The sequence below is a fragment of the Eptatretus burgeri genome, chromosome 19 (assembly GCF_056783735.1).
Source record: "Eptatretus burgeri isolate ZD-2024b chromosome 19, Ebu_testis_v1, whole genome shotgun sequence".
NCBI lineage: Eukaryota > Metazoa > Chordata > Myxini > Myxiniformes > Myxinidae > Eptatretus > Eptatretus burgeri.
This window is the reverse complement of record NC_140979.1, coordinates 1,800,829-1,808,328: the sequence shown is the minus strand read 5'-3', so window position 1 is coordinate 1,808,328 and position 7,500 is coordinate 1,800,829. Positions and strand designations below refer to the sequence as shown.

The 7,500-nt window shown below is 47.4% G+C and overlaps 1 protein-coding gene across 4 annotated transcripts in view; it reads right to left on the bottom strand.

Annotated features, from left to right (window-relative positions):
• Positions 1–868: 868 nt before the first annotated feature.
• LOC147008384 (uncharacterized) overlaps positions 869–7,500 on the bottom strand; it is a 49,367-nt gene continuing 42,735 nt past the window's right edge. For 3 of the 4 annotated variants that reach the window (XM_085865077.1, XM_085865076.1, XM_085865075.1), the window contains 3 exons: positions 4,490–4,642; positions 4,118–4,252; positions 869–1,071 (listed from right to left, as the gene is read on the bottom strand). In XM_085865077.1, coding sequence (XP_085721203.1) covers positions 929–1,071; positions 4,118–4,252; positions 4,490–4,642 — 431 coding nt within the window. In that variant the 3' untranslated portion in view covers positions 869–928. Of the gene's footprint in view, positions 1,082–4,117; positions 4,253–4,489; positions 4,946–7,500 lie in introns of those variants that run through there. The other variant, XR_015053423.1, reaches the window with a different exon arrangement.

The window sequence follows — 7,500 nt, the reverse complement described above, 5'->3', positions numbered from 1 at the left end:
ATTGTGTTTCTTCTTCTATTACATTTGCTTTTGGTGTAATTGTATATGTGTGCTTTCCGTTCATCGCAAAATAAATGTGCTTATTGTTGAACTGTTTTCCCGCTTCGCTTCGTCTTTTCTTTCATTGAATCTCCATCTTGCTTCACGTAAAGGGTTGGTCGTGGGCTAAAACGCCCGATAATTAATCGAACCGTCGAGGCCGACGAATAACACCGCTCGGTTATCCCGATAGTACGGAACGGGTCGCTTAAAGTGGCCCGTGTCCGAAGTCGACCTGCGGCGAGGTGCGATCGCCCGGTCTACCCTCCGTGTGGGTACTTAGGTAGGTCGAATTTGGCGAGCAACCCTATCCCACGCGGGGGCCGATTGGCACGATCGTGGTGAGACCGAAAAGGTCCACCCACGACTAGTTCCCGGCGTTAGTCCGAGAGGGACACGACTGGATTGTCCGTCCGATGGGCGACGTGCCGCGATTCGAGTTACGTGGCCGTCCGCACGCCGGCGGGCGCGAATCCGCAACAATATGAACGGTAAGATTAAAAACGATGATTGGGAGGTGAAAGGTTCAATAAAGGTCATTAAAAACCACTTGGTTTATTCGAAGGACAGCATCCAGGAATTATACTTTTCTTATCAAACAAGTGTGTTCTCATAACTTTACATTGAGACCAATTTACCTTAATTTGTGTCAGAGTTTAAACACCTTTGTTAAATAATTTAATACAACATCAATCCCTGGAGAGTGAGATTAAAATTCAGTTTATACCCTCAACTATCAATCTGAAATTGCAAAATCGAGCTATCACCTTTACTGTTTATCGAAACCTTTACTTTACTGTTTATCGAAACACATTTCAACACCCAAATTACTCCCAACCCCTAGTTTGTTGTTGTTGTTGGTTGTTGTTGTTGGTTGTTGTTGCTTTTACTAAAAATTGTATTGCAGTATAAACATAAAACTGTTATTTCCGACCTTCATGCCTTCTTTTCCATCTGAACCTGGCAGTCCCAGCTCACCCGGTGGGCCAGGAGGGCCAGGGTGACCCCGCTCTCCCATGGGTCCAGTCTGGCCTGTTGAACCCTCATAAGCAATGAGAAAAAACAAAACTTACAAAAAATACAATTACAACTCTAAAACTGTCATTTAATTAACATAATGATAACACTGATCACAAATAACACCTGTGATCAAGTCCAATTATATTGTGACGTCCATGGGACTTGAACAGTCCCGACAACGTAGAATGAGCCGAAACGATGGAGGCGATTTATTTGTTTATTACCCAAACATGGCGGTTCTAATCGCTCTACCGCAAACGGGACGAGGAAGGTGGCACGAGTCACTTTTCACTGAGTTGATGATGTTTATTCCTTTTTTATTATTACTAGAAATAACAAGACTCGGCAAGAAGAGGGATCCGGGGCGATTCGACGGGATGGTGTGGGATCGGGCGTGGGGAAAAACACAGACAATTCCAATGAATTTTCAGTTCTCAATCCCTGCGCCAAGCACACACACACACACACACACACACACACACAAAACGTAGCTATCTCTGGTGGTCAGGCTGGACCGTGGTGTGGACGTAACTGTCCCTGGATTGGCGCCGGACGAGCCGGCCTTGCTCTCGCCAGGGGGGGGGGCAGGAGAAACCGCAGTGCTGTCGACCTCCTGGTCCTGGCCCAAGTTCGCCCACAGCCGCCAGGGAACCAGCTCCCGCGCCAAGCCGCGAGCAGGAGAGGGAGGCAGGCCCACCCACCGCCCGACCCCGTATTCCGAGTCAGCAGAACCCTAGAGCCAACCAAAGCGAGGCACGATCAAGAGCACGATCAAGAGCACGGTCGACTCAGCACAGCCACCAGGACGCTCTCTGCCGCCACAGGTTCCACACCAAAAAAACACGAGCGTTCTGGTTGTAATCTTCTTCTTCTTCGTTTTTGACCCCGAACAGAACCTTTTTATCCTTCTGCCCTCGTCACCTCCAATCGAGCCGTTTATTGGCCCACTGCCGTCGCCTTCCGCCAATCGTGATCACGGGGCGGAGCCATCCGCTGAACTGTCCTGTGACGTCACGGCCAGTCCTCAGAGAATACCAAAAGGGGTTTACGCAGACACACTTACCCTATCCCGCCCCCTCTACGCGTGTCTGTTCGAATGTCGATAATTTGGTCACAGGAAATTTGGTCACGGGAAACTTGTTCACGGGAAACTTGGTCACGGTAAAACGGTCACAAGGTAATTTGGTCACGGTATTATTATTATTATTATTATAATTATTATTATCATCATTATTTATTCACTGCATTTAAGGCCAGTGAGGCCCAAAAGCAGTAATAAACATTTTCATTTCATGGCCGGCGAATCTTGTTGGCATAATGACGAATTGACCAAGTTTGATGACAACTTTCAAAATTTGACCTTTGCAAAACCTTTAAAGGTCACAAAACAATGTTGTGGACATTAAAATAATGAAACAGGATACGTGCTATAGCTTATTGGAGTTAGTTCGTCGAAGAAGGTCGAAAACCCGGTTCGATTCTAACAACTTTGAAAATTTAACCTTTGTGGCCTTTGAAGGTCAAAGGTCAAGGATTATGACCTTTAGTGGCAAAACTTCCTCTGGAACATTCCAGCAACAATATAACGTCATATCGGCTATATGGGATTTTGCACTCCTCGGATTATCCATATTTTGATGAAATCAGCGTAAAAACAAACTTGAAGGGGGTGCCACAGGCAAGGTGTTCGAGATAGAGCAAAATGGTTTCAATAATTTAGGTGGGGAATGACCTCAAGATTATGCATAAAAAATATTGTCATCCTCGCTCTCAAAGTTTGGGCGATCGAATGATTTTAACATCAAAATTCGCAGTTTTCTAAGTTTTTGACCTTGTGACCTTGACCTTGGGATGAAAATGAAAAATCGGACAGGGACAAATTTTCGATAATTCATTTTGCTATTCAAATACCGAAGAACCCATTCCATTCAGTCAATTCCCTCCTCTCCCCCGCCACACTTTCCTCCCTCCCCTCCCCTCCCCCACCCCTATCACTCTCTATCATCCCTATCCCGCACTATCCCACCCCTATTCTTCTCTCTCCAACCTTCTTCCTCCTCTATCCTTCCCCTCCCCCCTCTCTCCCTCTTCCCCTCTCACCTCCATCCACTCTCACCTCCCTCCTCCCCTCTATCCTTCCGATCCCTCCTTTCCCTCGTCCCCTCCCTTCTCTCCCTCTTCCCCTTCCCCCTCTCCCTCCTATCTTGAATATTCCCATCAGCGAAGCGACAGGTAGTATTTGCTGGTAAACAAGTAAACAAACACGAATTAAGCTTTAAATTTTACATTTTCACACTTTCCTCAAGTAAAAGAGGTGATGATTAACTATAAATTATTTTGATGAGTCAGGTGGTCATGAGAATTCAAGTCCCTGACCCTCAGTGATGGGTAATGTTGTTAAACGTGTCCTTTATGATCCATCCATGAAGACCACACTCTGTACAGAGAGAGCATCAGTGCTGCTACAGCAGTTACCTGGGTTATTGGACACAATCCTGGACAGGTGACCACTCTGACACAGGATACTCAAACGGCTCAATCCTCCCAGCAAGCTGGTATCACTTTCCCAACCTCAGAAGGATGACAAGCTGAGTCAACCCCACCTGGTATTAATTCAACAGCCAAGTGGGATTTGAACTGAGGACCCATGTAAACCAAGCCCACCACCCCAACCATTAAACCAACACCAGGTATACTTTTATATTTTATCGGTACAAACACACCTATCCCGTGACAATGGTTTCATAACAGTTCTTACAGCAGGTCAAAAGGTCGAGGTCACAGCTTGAGGTTAAAATTTCGTGAAAAATGATTTTGGGTCAAACTTTGACCTTGAACTTGTGACTTCCATCCATTGAGCAAAATTAATTAGTTTCCTGGTAAACTCACCAACTCTGCTTTACAAACAGCCGACTGGTTTAGTGGTAACTAAGTTCTCCCTTAACATCTTTAAATATAATATTGAACATAATTTGGCCGAAAATAAGGTTGTTGCAGGACGAGCTATAAACTCCCAACCTGGTGATGAACAGGGAAGGTGTTGCATCAGTGAGCATACCTTCCTCTGAAAGCAAAGGTAAGTATCTTGTCTTCTCATCCAGTGATTCATCGAGGACGTTAAAGATGCCACTGCAGTCCTCAAGAACAGGCCATTGTGTGCCGGTGCAGAGGCCCATAATTACAAGTAAATCATCTGATTTGTTGTAAACGAGATTAAAGAGGAATGAAGTGATGAGGTATAAAATGATGTCATACATGTACAAGAGGGAGGGAGGGTAACATGTCATGGATGGGATTTCCATTCACAATTCAATTCCGGCTCCGCTCCAGATATCATGACATTCACTAAATCAATGAGTTCTTGTGTTAGTACACAGCACGGATCAGTACGGGAAACACAAGTTCTCGGTACGGAGTGAACGTCACGTACCGGGTCTCGGGTGAACCGACCATGGACCCGCGGTCTTCCGGAGAACCATCCCGGGGATCCCGAGGTGTTCGCTCTGAGATCTCGGGTCATGGTGGACCGCACGTCGTGTCGGTGAAGGACGGTACGCTGTGGTAACCGAGTGAAGAGCGCGAGCTGTTTGGGGAAAAAGCGAACAGGGAGATCGCGGTGTCTGATTGGTTCCCGCCACATCACGTGTCCATGATTTAAAATAAATACAAAGATTGAACGTTTCGTTTTAACGGATTGTTTGTGTTTCAGATTGTGTTGTGAAAGTGGAAAATCGAGTCCGAGTTCGTCGATGATTATTCCCTCGATACGAAACAACGTTCTTTATTTTCTGTTTTTGTATTTATCGACAAACTTCCCTTCATAACGGAGTTATATATGGGTATGTGGGTATGTAGGTGGGTATGCATCACCTACTCCTCCGGGAGGATTTGACCGAGGAAGCTGAAACTTTCAGGGATAAATGAGGGAACCCCGACAATGTGTCTGTGCAAGTTCCGATTGATTCCATCAACTTTTGAGGAAAAAGTTAATTCAGGACCCTTCTGGACCCCCATTCATGATGATAGGAGGAAAACCACGTGGTAACCTTCCCGGGTCAGATTACGGTCACGTGTATCCGAGTGGTGCTCAGGTTTCTAACACCAGACGACGGTCTCCTTGGGTTAACCTGAGGCTGTCCCTTCGGGTGAGTGCCTGGAATGTCCTTTCCATAAGAGAGGATGATCACCTGTCTCTGTTATGGCGGACGAGCTCGAAATGGCGGGCGAGCTTGAAATGAAATGACGGACGAGTTTGAAATGATGAATGAGCTCGAATTGGCGGACGAGTTTGAAATGGAGGACGAGCTCAAAATGGCGGACGAGCCCAAAATGGCGGACGAGCCCAAAATGGCGGACGAGTTCGAAATGAAATGAAGGACGAGTTTGAAATGGTGGATGAGCTCGAATTGACATACGAGCCCAAAATGGCGGACGAGCCCAAAATGCCGGACGAGCGGACATTTGCTTCGAATTTAAAGATGCAGAAAGAAATTTGACTGACTGCAAACTGATTAATAATAGCCCTTCTCTCCAGATCAAACTGAATACTTTGACCATGTAATCATGGAGAATCACAGCTTGACTTCTTCATCGGGCAGGTGGTTCGCCTTCCAGTGGAAATCTTTTGGTTTTTGGGTCACTTAGTGTGAGCAGGAACTTATTTTGGAGGAAAGGAAGTTCATATTATACAAGACATATTGAGTTTATATTGAAACATGAGGAAATCAAGACAAGAGGAAAAAGCCTTTTGGTCCATGATGCATGTGCCACACCATCGTGACAGCAATCTCACTGAACATCAGACACGTGGAGAATGGTTGAATTTGAAACATTTCGATGCTCCATGGGATTAACCACAATCTCTTATAAGGCTTAATGGTCCTGTTTTCTTCCGAGTAGCCCTCTCCACTCACCAGGTTATTTTTTTCTGTACGACAACACGACCCCCCCCCCCGCCCTCATATCGCCCCCCCCCCACCTCCCCTCCCACCCTCTCTCAACCCCAACACACACTCCTCGTCCTCATACATTTCTCTTGAAGATGAGCACTTTCTCAAACTCCCAAATCTCAAAATAAACTACATCTTGTCTAATTGGACAGATGATATCTGCGATTTGGCCTCCAAAGCCCACTGCTGCCTTGTGATTCTGAGAAAGGGGAGGTCCTTTGTCAAGTATCATGGAATGAAAGGCTTTCAATGATCTGTCATGAAAAGAGCTCCTAACTTCACACAACTGCTGTCGCTTCCAAGATTCCCCTCATTTAAACCATTAAAACCTTCTCTCTATACCAGAGGCATTGGTGGTCTTGAAATAATTCTCCAGCTCTGTTGTGCTCCTCTTATCTCTGCCACCGAAGGTGAATGGAGGTGATGTTTTCACCACTGTCTGTGTTTTTGTCAGTTTGTCTGTCTGTGAACAGGATATCTCAAAGGTTGTGGACAGATTTGGAGAAAATTTGGTGGAGACGTTGGATGTGTGACAAGGATGAAATGATTATATTTTGGTGAAGATCGGGATCCCGATACTTGAATGTTTTTCAGTGATTCTTTCCCATTGAGAGATCGGGCCAAAATCGATATACAGCAGGATATCTCAAAAGGTTACGGACGAATGAAGCCGGAACTTGGTGGACAGGTTGCGTGTGTGATAAAGACTAATCAATTCAATTTTGGTGTAGATCCGGATCCGGATCCGGAGTGTGGGCACGAGACCCCGAGTGTGGGCACGAGGCCCCAGGTGTTTACACGAGACCCCGAGTATGGACACGAGACCCCGAGTGTTTACACGAGACCCCGAGTGTGGACACGAGACCCCGAGTGTGGGCAAGAGACCCCGAGTGTGGGCACGAGACCCCGAGTGTGGGCAAGAGACCCCGAGTGTGGGCACGACACCCCAGGTGTTTACACGAGACCCCGAGTGTGGGCATGAGACCCCGAGTGTGGACACGAGACCCCGAGTGTAGGCAAGAGACCCCGAGTGTGGGCACGAGACCCCGAGTGTGGGCAAGAGACCCCGAGTGTGGGCACGAGACCCCAGGTGTTTACACGAGACCCCGAGTATGGACACGAGACCCCGAGTGTTTACACGAGACCCCGAGTGTGGACACGAGACCCCGAGTGTGGGCAAGAGACCCCGAGTGTGGGCACGAGACCCCGAATGTGGGCAAGAGACCCCGAATGTGGGCACGAGACCCCGAGTGTGGGCAAGAGACCCCGAGTGTGGGCACGACACCCCAAGTGTTTACACGAGACCCCGAGTGTGGGCATGAGACCCCGAGTGTGGACACGAGACCCTAAGTGTGGGCACGGGACCTCGAGTATGCACATGAGACTCCGAATGTGGACACTAGACCCTGAGTGTGCACATGAGACCCCGAGTGTGGGCACGAGACCCTGAGTGTGCACATGAGACCTCGAGTGTGGGCACGAGACCCCAGTC